At 35.4% G+C, this 18,784-nt stretch overlaps 1 protein-coding gene across 13 annotated transcripts in view; it reads left to right on the forward strand.

Annotated features, from left to right (window-relative positions):
• WWOX (WW domain containing oxidoreductase) overlaps nt 1–18,784 on the forward strand; it is a 508,525-nt gene that overhangs the window by 156,180 nt on the left and 333,561 nt on the right. The window contains exon 9 of one of the 13 annotated variants that reach the window (XM_083851626.1): nt 13,574–15,109. The exons of the other annotated variants lie outside the window; for them this stretch is intronic. Within the exon in view, the coding sequence (XP_083707752.1) occupies nt 13,574–13,675 (102 nt within the window). The 3' untranslated portion in view covers nt 13,676–15,109. Of the gene's footprint in view, nt 1–13,573; nt 15,110–18,784 lie in introns of those variants that run through there. 13 annotated transcript variants of the gene reach the window in all.

The raw sequence follows: 18,784 nt of genomic DNA on the forward strand, positions 1-18,784 counted from the left end.
GTAGCTGCTGCTTCATTGTAGTCATTGCAAGAGAGTTTGACTTGTGTGATAGCATCTTGCTGTTAAAATGTCTCTGTTGCTCTCGATCTGCATATAGCATGTACAACTGATGCAAAGGGCTGCGGGGGGAAGAGAGGAGCTTCTAATTATTATAAATAAGGGGAAAAGTTTGTGTGTTACTTTATAAATATTAAAATACATATTATAATAGGAATGTGCTCCAATAATTGAAAGAGCAACCACAGTAATGTTCATAACAAAGATCCTAGGGTGGCTCGCACAGAAGCCAGTGTGAATCTTTGTCTACCACAGTGTGGGTGGACCACATCCAAACGCTTTTATTAGGAAAAGAAATCCTCTCCAAAAAAGGTTTGTGTGTGCAGAAGGAGCTACAAAAATCTATTTAACCCAAAGTGTCAGAACTCACTTTCTTAGGGGCTCTTGGGTTTACTTTGCTAAATGGTGCAGAGTCCCCACAGCTTTAAACAACTGTCACTTTGATTTCATCCAAAATTCTATGAAAAAAATATGAATGCAGAATATATACACATGCAATCTTACCGTCATACATGTATTATCAAATCAATTTGCTCTATTAGTTAATAATCTGAGTAGACTGTGGAAATTCACACACCTCACATTTCAGCTTGTTTCTTCCATAAACTATTGTCATGAGCCTTGGAATCTTGCATTTTGCAAATGAATAACTGGGGGAGCTTTTTCATATTTTAGTTTGAAAGCCATTTTGTCTCACCACATGCTTTTTCTGCTTCATAAATTCTACTTTAAAACATTCAACAACCTGCTAAATTAATATATACTGTGTTCTTTCTTTAATGGGTAGGGGAACTTGTCTCACAGCAGTGCATTTGTTCAGATCTGTTTTGAAAATGTGCTGCCTGCCGTGTGAAGGACATCTGCTCACAAATGAATGATTGTGCTTTTGATTCGGAGCAGCACCTTCACTTTAAATGCTGGCTACAGATGAAAGGAACAGATTGCTGTGGTACCGCTTTTGTGAGGATTCCTCTACCCAGCATGTGGCTTCATACATTATTGAGAGCAAATCCACTTTATGCTACCACTCCTCACTGCACTTATTTTGCCAACCTTATTCAGAATGTCAGCAAGGATCACTTTTCTACAAAGGAATAAAAGGCCGGTTAGGAAGATTAAGCAGATAAATTATTTACAGTGTTTAATTATCATTGTACAAGTTTATTAAACTTCATGGTTACCTGGAAACCTAAGCAGGTGCTGGAAAAATAGTCCAATAATATTAAATAAGAAATGTTTTGTGTAAAATGAAATCCTTTTATGTGTGCCATGTTAATATGAATGTCCAGGTTTTTTTGATTGCATGCCAAACTTGACTTGTATTTGATGTTGTGATTATTATTTTTTTCATAATCCATTCTTAGCTCAAGGCTTGTTATGATAGGGGATCCCACAGAATGCTCTGCTGGGTTGAGCAGCAGCCTGTTATAGCACCAAGTGTCCTAAACAATAAACAGATGTACAAGGTATGCTTGGAAAATCTCAAAAGATTCCCTTTCGCTGGTGTTCAGAACAGCTGAATTCTACCAGAACGTAGACCTGGAGGACTTGGTAGCAAAAGACCACTGTAGGACCAAAATGCATTTTGGAAATTTCTTTAATATTTAGACTGAATAAATAATTCACTTTTTTTTTTTTCCCCTGTGAAAATTGACCTTATTGGTGTTTACTTAATCATAGAAGGGAGAATTTTAATTTTTGTTAATTTTATCTTTTTATTTAGAATTAAAGGTGCTGTCCTGTAGGAACAACTTGCATGTCTATTCACTAATACAAATTAATGAGCTCCATTAATGATCTGCCCACATAGTTGCAAGGAACCACCTAATAATCTGTTATCTTTGAATACTCTCAGAAAATTAAGACCACCAAGCAACCATGAATTTGAAAATGAAATAGGCAATATCAAACTTATTATAGTCTAAGGATAAGTGCCAAATAAGTAGGAAGTGACTGGTGTTATTAAATAAGAAGCAGGCAAGTCCCACTGTTTTATTTCACTGCAGTAAAATAACCCAGTGGCATATTAGCCTAAGTATGGGCCAAAATCCTGCCTCTTTTAAGGTTCAGGGAGTTCTGCTACTGAAAAAAGAGGACACCAAATATGTATCTTTTTGGAAATGAAGTTCAACTAAAATCTCAGGTTTTTAACAAAATAATTTTTGCCAAAATGTGTGTCTTTTAATACTAAGCCCATTTGTTTCCCATTTTGGGTTTTGTTATTATAGACATTTGACATACTGGATTATGACAGAGTGAATGCATAGGCTATTTATGGAGAAAGTCTTTTATCTTGCCAAGATGTTATGGTTTTTCTTAGTACACAATTACTTGTTTTAACGGGAAACTGGTAACCAATGAAATGCACAAAGAGTTGCACTCTGTAGCAATAGCAACTTGGATTAATTCTAGGTAGGTTCCTTTACATGGAAAACAGAAAAGACTGTTCAAATCTATCTGGTAGAATAATTCTAGATTTAATTCACAATATGAGAAATGAATTGTGAAAATTGATATCCAAGATTCTCATTGTTTTGATTAAAATTGTTTTATGGTGGAATGGTGAATTTCTCATTCCAGAGTTTAGTTCTACAAATCAGGATTTTGTTGATAATCACATCTGCTTGTCTGAAATCTGCTCTCAGAGGTATTTTCTATTATTGCTTAAAATGTTCAAAATATGTCCTATTGCCTAAAAGAAAAAGAGAGAACTGGACTTCTGTTATCTATATATACACACATATATATTTATTATTTTGAGGCTGTATTTTTGTAAAAATATCCATAGCTATCAGAAAGATATTGATTGTTGATCACATTTTGTAATTTGCCCTCTTGTCTGGGAGATGAAGGAAGGTAAGAGGCAGCCTGGGGGCAGATTTAAGTGCATTGTTCAAGGGTTGGATGAGATTTTTTTGTTATTTTGTCATCAAAATAAATTGACTGCGTGAAACTAAACTTGCAATATAAAACTAGGGCTATATTTAAAGCAGCTCTAGTAAGATATCCTGTGATGCAATGTGTATTTCCATGTCTTATAAATTTCAAATGGAAAGAGATAACCCAGAAAGAGGGAGTCAATGAGACCTATGAAGTAAGATGGAGCTGAACAGTTTTTCAGAGTTCAGCAAACCACATGCCATAACTGGGGGCACAGTGAAACCACTTTGTGTGTATCACTGGTTTCACTACGGCTGCAGCTGAAGAAGGAAGGATATCAACTTAACTAGGGGAGCTGAACTAGCTGCTCCTTTATAGTGGCTCAGGATAACTTACCTACAATTAGTAAGCTAGCTGCTGACAGTGGTGGCGTGTTGTTGTTGAGAATAAAGAGTTTGTAATACTTGGGGCTATAGCTAGTTGGTACTAATTTTTGTATTCCACTGGGTGAGCTTTGACAAAGACCTATCATTTCCCAAATAAGCCATTCTTTTAAGAGAACATCTGTTGAAAGTGGCAATTTAAAAACTCCTTAAAATCCAGGGCATAATTAACACTATAGGGATACAAATATTAGTTTTCTGGAAGCCATCTCTATTTCACTTCATCCTGATGTTCACTAACCTTTTCAAGTTGTTTTTTTTTTTTTCATTTTTATTATTTTGTTTGTTTGTTTGTTTTTACCTTTTTACTAACATTTTGCATTCAGCATAGAGTTCTGGGTTCAGAATAAGTATCTGAACTAAAACAATGAAACTATTGCTGTAGCCCACCAATGTTAATTGAAAAAGAGAGAAAGCCCTGTGTCAAGGGTGATGTGATTGTATTCACCAACAATATGTACATTTGTGGAAAGCTGTTTGTATCTCAATATTGAACCATTATGCTACATATAAAGCATTGCTTTATGTAAAAGTCATTAAAATTTAATTGAAAAAAATCAAGTATCTACAAAGAGAATTGAAGTAAATAGAGTCATGTCTGCCATCTGAGAAAATCTGAAGAAAAAAGTGGTATGTTTTAGGTTTAATTATTTAATATAGCAATGTAGCAGCAGATAACTCCAAATAATAACAGTGTAAACACTTTACCTACTCTCCTGGCAGTAAACTAAGCCAACAGTTTTCTGCGTATTTGTTTTCTTACAAGACTGAAAAAAGTGGGTGAAATTCAGCCCCTGCTGAAGTCAATAAAACAGGTTATTAGAATTCTTTGAGCCCTTTTCCGTGATTTTGGCTTTTAGCTACCTCTGTCCCTTCATTGATTGTATGAAATATTTGGAGACTTTTGCAGCAGGAGAAAACCATCTTTATTAATCTTCTTGTAAAAGAATGGCAAAAGTACTGCTGGTTTACTCCAATCAGCAATCAAAATCTTATATCCACAGTTTGGGGCTGAACATGGTTAGGAATAGAATATGGAACATGAGTCATTTATGCCTATTTTAACATTTTTCTCTATGTCGGTCTGTTTTTACTAAGTCTTATTTAGGGTCACCCTTGTCTGTACTGATTATCAAAATTTAACTTTTTCTTACATCATTTGAAAATATGTGACCACGTGGCTCAAGCAAGCCACTGCCTTTTAAGATACAGCAATGAATATGTTATAGTCCCAAATCTTGTATATGTAATTGAAATGGCTACTGTACAGAGAAATAATATTTCCCACCCTGGAATTCCAGTTATTCATTACCTTATTCCTTTCTGGAAAATTGCAAATTTATTCTTTATAGAGCTCAGGCATAAAAGCTGTCCGTTGCACTAATGTGGAAAATGTTTTCCTATTACACTGTCTCCATGCAAATAACAAATTAATGCAGCTTGTAGAGGAATCTAATCACTGTAATTCAACATTCAGGGGAGCAAAAAATGATTGTGCTTGTCTCCACTCTTCCAAGAATGACACCAGATTTTAGTTTTTTAATGCATGGCCTATTCAGCTCATTAGTTTTAATATACAGGTTTGAAAGTCTTTCCTTGAGCGGTATCTTCGAAACAAGATGTTAACCTCCCCAAGTCTGTAATCTCATATCAAGATGTGGTTATGGCATTGCAGTTACCCTGCTATTTCACTCCCAGTTCTGTCTTTATGTGTGAATCTTGCATTGTATTTCGTCTTCAAGAGATTTAATTTATGCAGTGGGTCATTACGCTTTCATTTGGCCATGCAGAAGGACCCTGGGGATACGAATGCATTAAAATCGGCTGCTCCCCCTACCCTTCAACCCCCCCAACCTTTCTGACAGCGAGAAGTCTTAACTGTGCTGCTGAACACTCTAATTTTAAAAAATGTGTTAGTTTTACTAAACATCTCTTTCTTAGCAAGGTGCACTCAGCTGAATTGTTCTTTTTCAATAGCTCTCCCTTTTCTTTCCCTTCATTAATCAAAAAAAAAAAAAAAAAAAGATCAGAAATAAGGTACTTCTTAACAGGTCTTAAACTGCTGTCAGCCTCAGTCTGTATTGCATTGAAATTGGCTTCCGCACCTTCTACAGCTCCAAAGTATTCTTACAGAGATCTTCTGGTGCTCTCATTGCAGTCATTTCTGTTGCTTTTGAGACTACTAAAGACTCTTCTGTAGTTAGTGCAATGGTTTTTGGAACCTGTCTCTTGTTAGAGACATGAAAGGTACTTCTGCATGGTTATTTATTTATTTATTTATTTATTTATTTATTTATTTTATCCGAGATTGCCAGTTTTCCTGCCCCTAAAGGAAGAAGATATAGTCAAACAAGGGGAGAAATGGTATTAATAAAATATTTTTTCAGCCTTTTCTGTTTGGCAAGCAGATGTTTTGGCTAGGCTAATTCCATTCCTGTTTATCTAAATCACTGTGTTCCTTACAGGTTATTGTTGTTATGACCCTTTTTTCTTCTGCATTGCTTCAGTGGGGGTGGTGGTACTTAGGCTTGTCAGACAGGATCTGGGTGCTGTGCTAAATAGGCATAAGAGGGTCTTAGCTGAGAAGTCAAATAATTTTACCTATGGGTCCATGTAATGTACCTTCTCTATGAGTGTCTGCATTGCTTAAGCTTCCAGGAACATTTATTTCTGTTTTTTTGTTAGAGATAAATTCATTAGAGATAATGGAAATAAATTAGAGATAGGGAGAGACTTCAGCAATAAGGGAGCTGAGAGGGAGGTATACCTTTTTCAAAACTTCTTGGGATCCAGAAGTCTGTGGAAGGCCAACACATCTGTAGAAGTACATACAACCCAACAACCCAGCTGGGCAGAAACCGTGCAAGAAGTTGTGTGTGATCAGAGAGTAAATCAAGAAGACGGATGGTTTGGTGACAAGGGGGCTCGATCGCATTACTTTTAAGAGGCCTAAATCTGTGTAGGATTGTGGGTGCGCCACATCCCATGTTATAATAATAATTTCAGAAAAGCTGACTCCCCAGATCTGGAAAGTAATAGTTACCTAGAAATGCTAAGGGAAATCATGAAGTACTTGTTTTCCTAATATATATCTTCTCCAAAGTTTTGTGTTTGCTTATTTCACCAAAAAGAAAAACAAACCTAAAAGACAAAGTCACTTGAAAATTCATCAAATAAAAAGTTAAAACTTGATTAATTGATGGATTGTTTTCAATATCATATTATTCATATTATGTGTATTTGGTGATAGTTTTACTGGGAAATGTATGACAATCATAATGGAAGTTGTGCATATACCAAAGCAAAGACAAAAATGCTTTTTTTTATTTTTTTTTATTTTCCAGTAGTAACTCAGGTTCCACAGTTGACTACATACTTATAAGATTTTAACTATATGTGGCTTTTTAAACAGCTCATTGGCTGATAAATGAAAAGGAATTCAAAGTTGAGTGGAATACAGACAAGCAGAAAAACTGCTCACCGTTGCTGGTTTCTTAAGTCTGAGATTATATTGTCAGATTTTATGGAATACTCAAAATGATGCTTGTATTCACATGTAAACCCACATCTGCTGAGTCTCTCTTCTTTTATATTAGCAACATACAGTGCAGGCTTGGCAAGGATTTGTCCAAAATAAAATGATAATTAATGTTTTTAGTCTGCTAATGAAGAGATGGAGTTTAATAGGTTCTTCAGGCAAAACAGATAGGTTCTGTCCTAATGCATTATATTTCTAAATTTGCAATTTATTCAATAATTGACTCTTCTGGCTGACAATGAAAATATATAGCCTATGTGCAAAATTCATTTTAGTTCTTACTGAACATACAGAACAAGTGTGGCTACATTGTACAAGATATTGGATGACTAAGGCTCACAAACACGAGGGAACATGATATTTGATGCTGCTCCATTATTAACTCTATCTAATTATATATCTGATGTGCTTTATGACAGACCAGTTTATTAAACCAAATATTTTGCGGATGAAAAACCAGAAAGAGCAGATTTTTTTTTCCAGTAAATTTCTTGTATTTCCTTCTTTTTTTTCAGGCTCTCTTTAAGAGACATAAACCCAGTATTTTTTCCTTATAATATTTCTTAAAATTTGCCATGCTTCTGCTATTTCACATCTTTATTCTTAGGAGCAATTTATTCCATCTCTGTTGCGTTTACTTTATTTTGGGCCTAAAATTTTAAAGTTTCTGCTGAGTTACTCAGTAGGGGAAGCTGACCCACAGCTAGCTAATGCCTTTCCTTGGGGCACGAGATTTTCCCAATGCACCAAACTAAATATATGAGTACTCTGTATTCAATGTACTACATGTACATATATCCCCATTATATGTCAGCTTAATGTATGCCTGAAGTATTTGAAATAAACTTGGCATCCTAAAATTAGAGTGAATTTAAATCTTTCTTTCTATTCCACGTAGAAGTCTGAAGTTAAACACAGTATCACCAAATGATTTGTAGCGTGTATTTCAATACCCAGTGGTTCATTAAAGTTTCAGTGCTGATCTATGAAAACCAGTTTATTAGTAATAAAAGCATTCACACCTTACGTCTTCAAAGCACAGCACAGTATTAACTCAGTTTCATTATGTAATATGTATGGGTGTATAAAATGATGTATTGGTGTATAGTCTATTGCACACTGCTTTTTATTTTTATTTTTAAAAGGTGTTCGAGCTTTTTGTGCTTAGGGAGTGGCTTAAACAGCATACTGTTCTTGGGTGCTGGTAACCACAAATGTGACATTTAGTCTCTTACACATGGATATACATCATTCTGTATGAGAAACTCTGGCTAAGAGCTAGAATCAGATAACTTTAATAGCAGTAGTACCCATTTCAGGAAATTCCTGATGTGACATTAGATTCCACATTGCCAACATATTCATACTAAAATAGAACTAATTGAAAGAATATGTTGGCCAAACGATGTTCACATTTGAAATCTGTTAGTTCAGTTATTAAAGGGGTGTATATCCCAAGACAGTTTAAAGTCATCCTCAGAATCCCTGTGTATACTTCGTGGGTCAGGTTAATGCTACATTTAAGACATTGTGCAATGCCCACAACAAACATATGTGGGAGTATTCACAGCCTGGCTTTAAGCTATTAGACCAAGTTATGCCGATGTGTTTTTAGCAAAAAAATGCTTAATAAAGATTAACGTCAGACAGCTTTTCTTCCACGTATTTGATTTCCAGAATTCACCTAAAAAAGAAAATATTGGATTTAGGATGAGCATGACATCTTTAAAGTAATTAGCATATTGATAATTTTTCTGTATAGAAGTTCCCTGTAGGTAGTTAGCAGCCTACTTTGACTTTTGTTTGTATGTTTATTATCAGATTTTATAAATGAAGTAAGCATTTCAGTCTCTAAATCAAGTGCCAGGATTGGAATGAAAAATGACCTCCATATGACATTATTTCATGTGTTCAGTAATAAAAACTAAATTGTTTTTGTGAAAATGCATACAGAAATAGGTAGTCCTCCCCATTTACATGTACACACACATCCTATAGTAAATATGCCCTAACACAATGCTGCACATGGATGTTGGGATGGCATGGATGGCTTCCCCTGTAGGACTTAGTTATGAAAAGGGTGAAGATATGTGTATCCAGGCACGAGACATGGGCCGTGGGGTGCTTGTTTATGGAGCTGGGTCACCAATCCAGCCCACCTGCCAACTGTCCCTGAGGGGAGACTGCCTGCAGTGCTTGGCTTGTAGTGACAAAATCCAGAATAAAAAGTCCTTTTTGGCAGATAGAGCTGAAAGTAGTAGGTGGTAAGTACTGGATCTTTCTTTCTTTCTTTCTTTCTTCCTTTCTTTCTTTCTTTCTTTCTCTCTCTCTCTCTCTCTCTCTTTCTTTCTCTCTTTCTTTCTCTTTCTTTCTCTCTTTCTTTCTCTCTTTCTTTCTCTCTTTCTCTCTTTCTTTCTCTTTCTTTTTCTTTCTCTCCTTCTTTCTCTCTTTCTTTCTCTCTTTCTTTCTCTCTTTCTCTCTTTCATGTTTCATTTAACAAATACTGTAAACAAATAATTACTGAGACATGCCGTGAGCTGTTAGATGGAATTATGTTTAGGTGATATTTGGTTGGAAATGCTTCAAGATGTGAGGCAATTGTGGACTAACTAATGCTCGTTGTAGTCCTGCCTCTTGATTTGTAAATTTTCCTAATATTACAAGCCTTCGTTTTTCAGCTTTGTTCATTTAGTGTTGGGGTTCCAGTGAAAGTCCAGGCCTCTTGACATCCCCTGTAAAGCAACTAGTCTTCTGCTGACATTTCCTACCTGGCAGTTTAGGAAATATCAAACCACACCTAAATAAAACACTCTACAGTTTTTAATTACTAAATCTTTTTCAGCTGTCACAGTTCTTTACCTTTTCTACATACTTCCTATCATTTTCTATTAGGGTGTAACAGTGTGGGGATAATGCTCTATTCTTTTTCCTCTTCTGTATCTTTTTTATATTCACCATCTTGTTGCAATTGTAGTCTGCTTTTAAAAATTTCAGATTTGTAATCAGTCTGGAGTGACCTTGTCTTCTTTTTCTTCTCCCTACATCTCCCCTAGCCATGTATAGCAAACCACCCTCCTATTGGCATGGTAACCTCTCTAAATGTCTCTTTTATAAATCTTTCATTCTCCTAAACGTTTCATAGTGAGGAAAATTGGCTTGCAAGCAACCTTGCCCTCACTGTGCTCAATAAGGCACTGCGTGTATGCATACTGCTCCTGAAAGTCTTTACAAAAAACCTCCAACTCTTATACTGCAGAACTTGCAAATCACTGGGTTCATCTCCAGTTTAGATCCTTAATTGCTAAGAAATGTAGCCCTTGTAACCTGTGCAGAGAAAGCTTGAGAAGTAGAAATAGAAATACATATAAAGACATTCCCTGATTTTGTAGCCTGTCACTGATCTAATTTGAACAAAGTTGCTAACAGAAACTACTTCAGAAATTTGTAAATGTTAGATGAGAACACCACCAAATTAAATTGGAAAGGGAAGAAACTAAATGTAGCTTATCTTCTTGAAAGACTTGAGATCTTGTACAAGTTCATTACAGAAGTCAGTTTTCCATCACACAGATGTTTATTTTAATCCAGAAGAGTTTCTTTAGTAGAGATGTCCACCATTTGGAACAAAAGGACCCCAAAGTGATTATGCCACCTTATTGCTTAGATATCCTCATATATTTCTTGTTATTCTAGTTGAGTACTACATTCAGACAGAGGTTGCCAATAAAGTTTATTGTAGGAGCTAAGTGTCAATATCTGTAGTACCCCCTGCCTAGGGTGCTTGTAATTAAAATGCCACAGATAGTCTGGGAGAAGCATGAAAATTTGATGGCAAATTGATTTCAGGTTCATCTTGAAATCTGTCCTCAGCTGGACTCAATACTGCTGGCAGACGTTGGATGGCTTTTGTCAAAAGGGTTTGCTGGGATGAGACAGAGATGCCTTGATCTGAATATTAAATACAGTGCTCTGCTTATGACAGTTTGCTTACTGCTAACATGTTCATTTTTCTATACATTTTATTGTGTGGGGAATATTTAAGATGGCATCATTCTATTTTACTTAAGAAAATATTTTTTTTTACAAATATTTTGGCATAATAAAGAACAGACTTACAATACCAGCAAAACAATATCAAACCTAAAAACACAGCTTCAAAATTTCTAAATTCTAGGAATGTTCCCTATATTTGGCTGAGCTGCACAAAGAAAAATAGTCTGCTAAGGCGATATGTAAAATTTGTGTGAGTGATGGTGTTGGAGGAGGGGAATTCTGTGTAAAGTAAACTTTCTTTTAAATAGAAAGAACGTTCTTTGCCTCATATAGTTTCATTTATAAAGAAAGTACTTGGAGCAAATATAAAATGTCTTTTATGCTGTCAAGTTAGAATCTTACAATAAGTCCAGTATAGACCTTTATTTTCAAAGATCTGCTCTTAGCAGTGATATGCTGCTCTTGTAGGTATTAGAAAAAAATCTCATGTTGAGAAGAGGTTATTTTAAAGTATTTTACAAAGTTTGAACATTGGTTTATGTCCTCAAAATAAAGAAAAAGGAATGTGTAACGTGTTTCAAGAATATACCTTTGTTTCATTAACATTGTTCCAAAAGTAAGTCTGATAATTTATTTTATTTTATGTTTTAAATAATCAGTTTTGCAGGCTCTTAAGAATCTTATATGAGCTTAAAGCCTTTGCTTCTATTTTCATTCTTCAAAACCAGAAAAGCCAACAAAGATGCATTTAAGGTCAGGCACTGCCCACAGCAGGGTGTTTGGAGAAGGTTGTCCTCCAGAACGATTGAGATAAGCCAGTTGGGTGGGTTTTGTAGGCTATGTGTTGCTGCATTGCCTAAGCTTGTTTGATCTCTGGTACACATACATAGATAAAAACATAGCAGTGATGGTAATGAAAATACAAGCACTAGTTTTGTTTTGTTTTTCCCTTAACTCACAGATAATGGCACTCTCAGCTGAAGTGGAAATAGAGGGAAAATGAGAGGGAGAAAACTAGTGGGAAAGAAGTGAGAGGGAGAAATACAATAAACAGAAAAAAAGCACGTGAGGTAGCAGTGCTTCTTCTGAGACACTGTTGAACTAAGCATCTCGTTTCCATTTGAATTGCCACAACACTTCACTAAATCTTTGTTGTGTCCCTTTCTCTCATCTCATAATTATGCTAGTATGTGGACAAACACTGAAGTGTTATAACTGTTGTTCAATATGGCTTGGACATTGATCTAATCTCGTTATTTCTCTATAGCCAAATGATACAACCTTTTGCGAAAGTCAAGAAAAGTGATTTTGGACTTGGATGGAGGTCTTTTGGTACTATGGGAAATGAACTACCCTGGCTAAAAGAAAAATTAGACTTGGATAGTCTAAAATCATTCAACCTCATTTTGATTTTTGAAATACCTGAACAGCTCACTCTAAACAGTGATCATTTGATCTATCATTTGATCTATCATTTGATCTATCATTTGATACTCTGTTCCTCCTCTTTTCCTTCTCCTCCCTGCAATATTTAGAACTAAAATAATAATCGACCATTGCACTACAATGAGACTCTCTTAGGTGCCTGAGAACCAAACTGAAGTATCTGATCTCATTTCAAATGGTCAATTTATTTCTTCCTTTCCTGACACTGGTGAAATTGTGTTTTTATTTCCAGCCATGATAGATTTGTTCACTTGGTAAATATTATATAGTACAGGAGTCTTTATTTTTTCATATAATCTTTGTTTACAAAGTCAATACAATCACTTGGAAAATATGTAGCAAACACTGCAGTATATTAGAATCTTGTGTATTGTGTTTGCTGTAGGTAGAAATTCAATACAGCAACTCTCCAACAATTGACATGTCAAGTAATATATCAACTGTTGGTGTATTACTTTTTGCTCATCCTATTACTACTTATCAAATCCAGCTCACCACCCACACTTCTTCTCATTAAGGACTATTGCTTCTGGGTGCTGAATAGACTCAAGTCTTATTGATGTTAAGTGAAGATTCTCAGAAACCTTCATGGAGATGTCGTGCTTGTAACAGAAGAGAATCTCAAATTATTGGCATAAAAATCACACAGATATATTGTTGAATTTTTAATAAAGAAAATTATTCTTCACATTTTTTGGAGGAAAAATCGTTTAAAAGAACAGTAAACAATTCCTATAAAGAAATAGTTTCCTATATAAGTAATAGAATAAATATAAAATAGTACTTTTGCATACTTATGCCATATTTTTAAGTAACTTTGCAGTTACTTCTGCATGTATACTTTTCCTGCATATGTGTTCTTAGTCTTTTCTCTGAATCATGCATTATCTGGCGTGATATGCAAAATAGAAGAAAAATGGATTGCATAGTGGAGTGTCAAGTGGCCTTTATTCTGTTCCTGACCCAGGCTTTGGCCCATTGGAGTGATCTGGTACAAATGAATTTATATCTTAGTTTCTCAGTTTTACCTGTATATGTGACAACTGAGTATTTGCTAAGTTGGCCAAGATGCGGAAGTTTTATCTTCTTTACCCATTCACGGGTTCTGCAGTTCAACAGAATCATTCAGTGATGATAATTTAAATTTATCACTGCATACATTGATACCAAAAGTATACTCTTTTAAAGATATGAGGAATTTCTTTATCACTTGCAGGGAAAACCTCTGAAGATGGGGAAAAAAAACAGAACAAATGAGACTGACTTGAAGACGGGAAGATGCAAATGGAAGTATGCCATGAATGATTTTAAAGCCTAAGTAGGAAGAAAATGTCTGGCTACAGATGGTGGTGTAGTGGTACAGAGGGTCCTCAAAGCCTAGCTGATAGATATATATCTGTATAAAATATAATAAGATCAAGTGTTGAAACCTCAGTTGGACAAATTCAAGCTAGAAGTAACTACAAGTTAGAAGTATACTGTCTTAGCAGCAAAGATATTAAACCATTGGAGCATCTCGTGGTGCAATGTACTGGACTCTGTCATTAGAAAGTAATATGAAGGAGGTCGTATTGAAAGATACACTGGCCTCTTCTGGATCTAAAGTTTGTGGTAAACAGCCATACAGGTTGTACGTAATACATAGTTAAATAGCTTGTGTGCTTTCAACGTTATATGAAGGAATAAAGTCCCCTAGTCCTAATTCCTTCTTGCTAATAAGCCACATGACCATGCTTAAATAATCACATGGTAAAACAATGTTTTAAAACTAATTATTAATTGTGATGATTGACAGGAATTTTGTTAAAACTAGTTTACGGTTGATCCAAGGTGTGACAACAAAGATCATGATTTTGCATGATCACCTTGCATGATTTATTTATGTGGAAGTTATTTAGTAGAGCTGTTTCTTCCAAGTCAGTTGGGGTACATTTGCACCAAAACTTTAGAATGAAACATGGTGAAATAATATTATACTTGGGGATATTTAGGTTCTTTTTCTAGCTTTGTCAGAGCTTCCCATGTATCTTTCAATTGCCTCTCGGTTCTTCATTCCAATTCTTCCCTCCTCTTTTAAACCCTGTGAAAATATAGGAACAAAAATACCTTAGACCGGATTGGGTTGGATGTTTAATAACTTGGCAGAATGAACAGATAATTATTTACTGTTTTATTACTATGATTAACTGATACGTGGGCATGAAAAACAGCAGCAATTTGGAAAGTTCATTTCTACATGGCTATACATCTAACACTGAGCATTGGCAAGTTGATTTGACATCTTTGGATCAAAAATGTTTACAAAAGATTTTGTTTCAGTTACGTGCAGTTATACCTGATGAATCTTTACATGCATCCTTGTAATCACACTTGAGATTTGTTTTTTCTTTTTTTTTTTCTAGAGAACAGCAATAATTAAGCTATCCAGTGCTCTTCGAATACAATCTCATTACTCAGTATACAATGTCATTACTATCTTTGAGCCCCTCCCTGCCTTCAAAAGCTATTACATGACCTCCACATCTTGCTTAGACTCCATGTATTACCATTAGAAGACATCCACACTGGGAAATCACTCTGTTCCTGTTTTTGATTAATATTTTATCAGCCACGAGAGGAAATGGTATTCTTTAGCAACACTAATAAGTAATTGAGCAGATGAGATGCCCCTGCTACTTTGAAAAAGTGGTATGTAGAAGCTGTAAAAGAAGATCTTTAGATATGACTTAAGATAATACACGTTAAAAAAAGACCAAGCCCAGGAGGTGCTGTCTGCAGTGAACAATCAGTAACACTATCAGCAAAAAATGAATAATAATCAAGTCATTGTTAGAAACAGGTTGTCAAAAACATGGCAAAGTATATCTTATTCAAATTTGTGTTCAGAGTATGTTTTCACAGAAGCAGATGATTCACTGAGTTTAAACGTATTTCAGAGAGAGACAATGAAAACCTCATACAGTAGTGAAAACTAATAGTTGCTAAATAAAGAAGTTGTTTAAGGGCTTTTTCAGATGCTGGTTGGAAACATCAACAAATATTTACAACAAGCTTTTTAAATGCTTATTAGCTACTCTAGACTTATGTGTTATGAACTGAAGAAAATGGTATGAGCAATTGTCTTTTCAGTAAATAATGTACTTGACAAGTCTCTTGGCATGCCAGTCTGTTTTGCTGGCTCAGACAGAAAAGTCTTCTTTTAATGATTTATTTAATGTTACTGTATTTTCCTAAGTCACTTTTTCATGAATGGAAAAGCTAAATTTGGGAAACCCTGTCACATCATTGGCTCATAAAAGTTGTATTAATCAATATGCTTAGGAGGAAACACATGTGCCTGTGATGAATTGTATTTTCTGAGGGTGGGTGAAGTGAACATACTTGAAAAAGATGTCTTAGACCTCTAATATTCACTGTTTCTTCCCACTTACCTCAACAGGAATCAGAGCCTTTATACTCATTTTGGGAAGGATATTGTTAGCAGTAGAGTCATGTTGGTGCAGTGATTCAAGATTTTTGTGATGTATTAATAATTTTATTTTAAAACTGTATAGGAAATTTCTAGTCATTTGATATTACTGTCTAAGATACTATTGGTGCAGTCCTATGGATATTTATAAGCAGGTGTTACCTTTAAAGCTTAAATTGTAAACCAATGACAATTTCTGTTACCCCCAAAAAAGAAGAGGAAGGATGTATCATGCACAACAGTAAATCCAGTAGTCCTTGTGGTTTTGTGAACACTTCTGCCTAAAGAATGCATAAGAATTTAGTTATTTTGAATTTTTACTTCTACGGACTTAACAGAGATCACAAATGGGAAATACAAAGTAATAGATTTACTATCTATTTATATTAATTAAATAACACATAAAATATGAAGAGTTTTAAAATAAAATGAGGAATTACTATTACTTTATTCCCCAAAGTGAGAGAGATGCGAGTATATTTGGGCGTGTGGGAACTACTCTGTATCTTAATGCTAGGATTAATGCTAAAATGGACTTGATGAATTAATCATAGGATTTAATTTACCAGAATTATTTTTTTGGCATTGAGCCTCTGTAATTAGCATCTTAAATGCAAGTGTTTTTGGTGATCTTTATGACAGTCAAAGCAAAACCTTCTGCCATTAATTCCTTGAGAATTGTTTAATATAATTTAATAGGCAAGAACTAATTTTCCAACTAGATTTGAAAATGAAATGGGTTCATTTAATGTGATGAGTAATAATGGCCTCCTTGCTTGTAAGTTGGTCACATTTCTGTAAGCTCACTGGATTTAACATTCATACTTAAAGCTTTGGTGAAGAACTTGGACAAGAGTAAAGGATTTGTTTTCCATTTTCTTCCACATGTTTGATATATTAATGGCATGTATTTTTTATTCAAACACAATCATAAACACAGAATCACAGAATCACAGAATCGAAGGGGTTGGAAGGGACCTCGAAAGATCATCGGGTCCAACCCCTCTGCCAAAGCAGGCTCCTTAGAGCAGGCTGCCCAGGTAGGCATCCAGACGTGCCTTGAATATCTCCAGAGAGGGAGACTCCACAACCTCCCTAGGCAGCCTGTTCCAGTGCTCCGTCACCCTCACGGTGAAGTTCTTTCGCATGTTGGTGCGGAACTTCCTGTGCTCTATCTTGTGGCTATTGCCCCTTGTCCTATCCCCACAAACCTCTGAGAAGAGGTTGGCCAAATCCCTCTGTCTCCCACACCTCAGGTATTTATACACGTTGATAAGATCCCCTCTCAGTCTTCTCTTCTCCAGGCTGAACAGACCCAGGTCTCGCAGCCTTTTCTCATAGGGAAGATGCTCCAGGCCCCATATCATGTTTGTGGCCCTCCGCTGGACAACACAATGCATCTTGACTGCACAGAATCCAGGAATTAGGTATGTTTCAGATTACATCTCAGATACCAAACTGTCTCCTAAAGCTAAGTTCAAAACAGGAAAGCAGTCAGCAGAGTATTCTACTATTTATCAGGTTGATTCCTTGAATTCAAATTTTTTAAAATATGAACACATGACTCTTTATGTTCTCTTAGAATGTTTTTATTTAAGAACATTTGTGCAGAATGAGGCAGTTCCTTGAATACCTGAATTATGTGAATGAAGGCCTTGAGTGCTGAACCCTCCTTTTATATTGCTTTGCTCCACTGCTGCTTCTCTTTACTGAGCTAAGCTGTATTTATTCTCAGCTGTTTGAAGAGTGCTGGCAGAACAGAATGATATGCTCTGTCTCTCTACCAACTTTCCTCCCTATTAAGCTAATTTTCCTATAACTGTGGTAATTAGAAAAGGGCTTTGATCACAAATTCAGTCCTGCTCAGAGATCAGAAACTAAACAAGTTGTGCTTGGATCTTGGGGATTAGTGTGAGTCCCTCAGATATAAATGGCACACTGCGTTTCTTTACACCATCTCTCACAAGCATGTGAGAGCTCTGACTTGCAAACCCTTACTCTGAGACTGCAGTAATTTCATTAGCCAAAAGTGTAATTACATTATGAGAAGAAACAGCAGTCTCAGATTTCATGACCTCCTCTGTTTTCTCCCTAGTGTGTCATAATCTAGATAAGTCTAGATTTAGTTTTGGGTTTATTTATATATTTAAAAATAATGCGATCTCTTGCAGCCGTGAACTGTGTATGATGAAGAAAATGAATCAAGATAACTCCTGAGTTCAACGTTTGTGCTTCTTTCAAATAGAATCTTTTTGTTTTGTTTTGTTTTGTTTTGCTACACCTTAGCTATTATGTTCGTAACAACTGCAGGAAGGAGAATTAGCAAGAACAATAGATGGAAAAAGAATTATACTTCTCATTGTTATGAGAGAGAACTGATTAGTTGTAGTTAATTGGCATCTTTCTTGAGTAGTAACTATTCTACCCTGTGGGGCTGTGCACCAAACTACCACCAGTGTCAGGTCTCCACGTGACATTTACGGAGTATATTCCAGGTACTTTCTTCTCTTCTTTTAAAAGTTTTAAAATCTTTTATTCCCTTTGAATATAATGTCATTTTACAGTGAAATACACAAGTATTTACTTTCATTGCCATGTTCTTACATATTATAAATATCATGAAATAAATGATATTTTTAATATCCATTCCTTAACTTCTGTTGAAGGTGCATAATCTTAGGGTTTTTATAAGCATCCAAAAGGTGTCAAAAGTATTCGTCTGTAAGCTGGAGTTTGGACATCAGTCTGGCATAATGACTATACTTATTATTCTCTGAACAGTAGGGTTTTTATTAAAATGAAATTTGGCTCAGATTTGGAAATTTCCAGATAATCTGTAATTGATACTGAAGTCTCTGGGAATTATGCTTAATTCCAAAATGTTCAGTAGCTGCTCGTGAAAGCTGGAGTATGTTATGGGTTACTGTGGGCCACCTTCTAATACCGTTATCATACAGA

This window comes from Anser anser, assembly GCF_964211835.1.
Source record: "Anser anser genome assembly, chromosome: 11".
NCBI classification, from domain to species: Eukaryota; Metazoa; Chordata; class Aves; order Anseriformes; family Anatidae; genus Anser; species Anser anser.